Genomic DNA, 385 nt, shown 5'->3' on the forward strand with positions numbered 1-385 from the left:
ACTAACAAACTCCATACTCACTTGTCTCCGAAGGTGAAGAGGAACGCCACCCGAAGGCAGTCTGGATGCCTCTGCACTGCCGTTGGCTTGGTTGATCAGGCTGGGTACGTGCATTCTAGTTGCCAGACATGTCTAGATCCCACTTCGTCCTCCGTTTTCTCATCCAAGGAATATTGTCATTATTTTTTTCAACTCCTGTGGTATCATTTCTTTTCTCTTTCAAGTCTGGGAAAGGTTTGGTTAGCAAGAATGATAGTTTTAGTGACCAAATTTACTTTCAAGAAATGTACCGTATAATATCGTTTGCTGTATGACTACTTTTCCAGGAAGTATGTGCTTTATAGCTCTTCTGTTCTTCCGTAGTTCATTCTGAGCTTTACAGTTG

General features: G+C 42.1%; 1 protein-coding gene across 1 annotated transcript in view; it reads right to left on the reverse strand.

The window, feature by feature from the left end:
- The window catches only part of LOC119592916, a 14,356-nt gene that overhangs the window by 2,817 nt on the left and 11,154 nt on the right, over positions 1-385 (reverse strand). Inside the window, exon 5 of the mRNA XM_037941807.1 lies at positions 22-115. Within this exon, the coding sequence (XP_037797735.1) occupies positions 22-115 (94 nt within the window). The remainder of the gene's footprint in view (positions 1-21; positions 116-385) is intronic.

This window comes from Penaeus monodon, chromosome 31 (genome assembly GCF_015228065.2).
Source record: "Penaeus monodon isolate SGIC_2016 chromosome 31, NSTDA_Pmon_1, whole genome shotgun sequence".
In the NCBI taxonomy this organism is placed as follows: Eukaryota; Metazoa; Arthropoda; class Malacostraca; order Decapoda; family Penaeidae; genus Penaeus; species Penaeus monodon.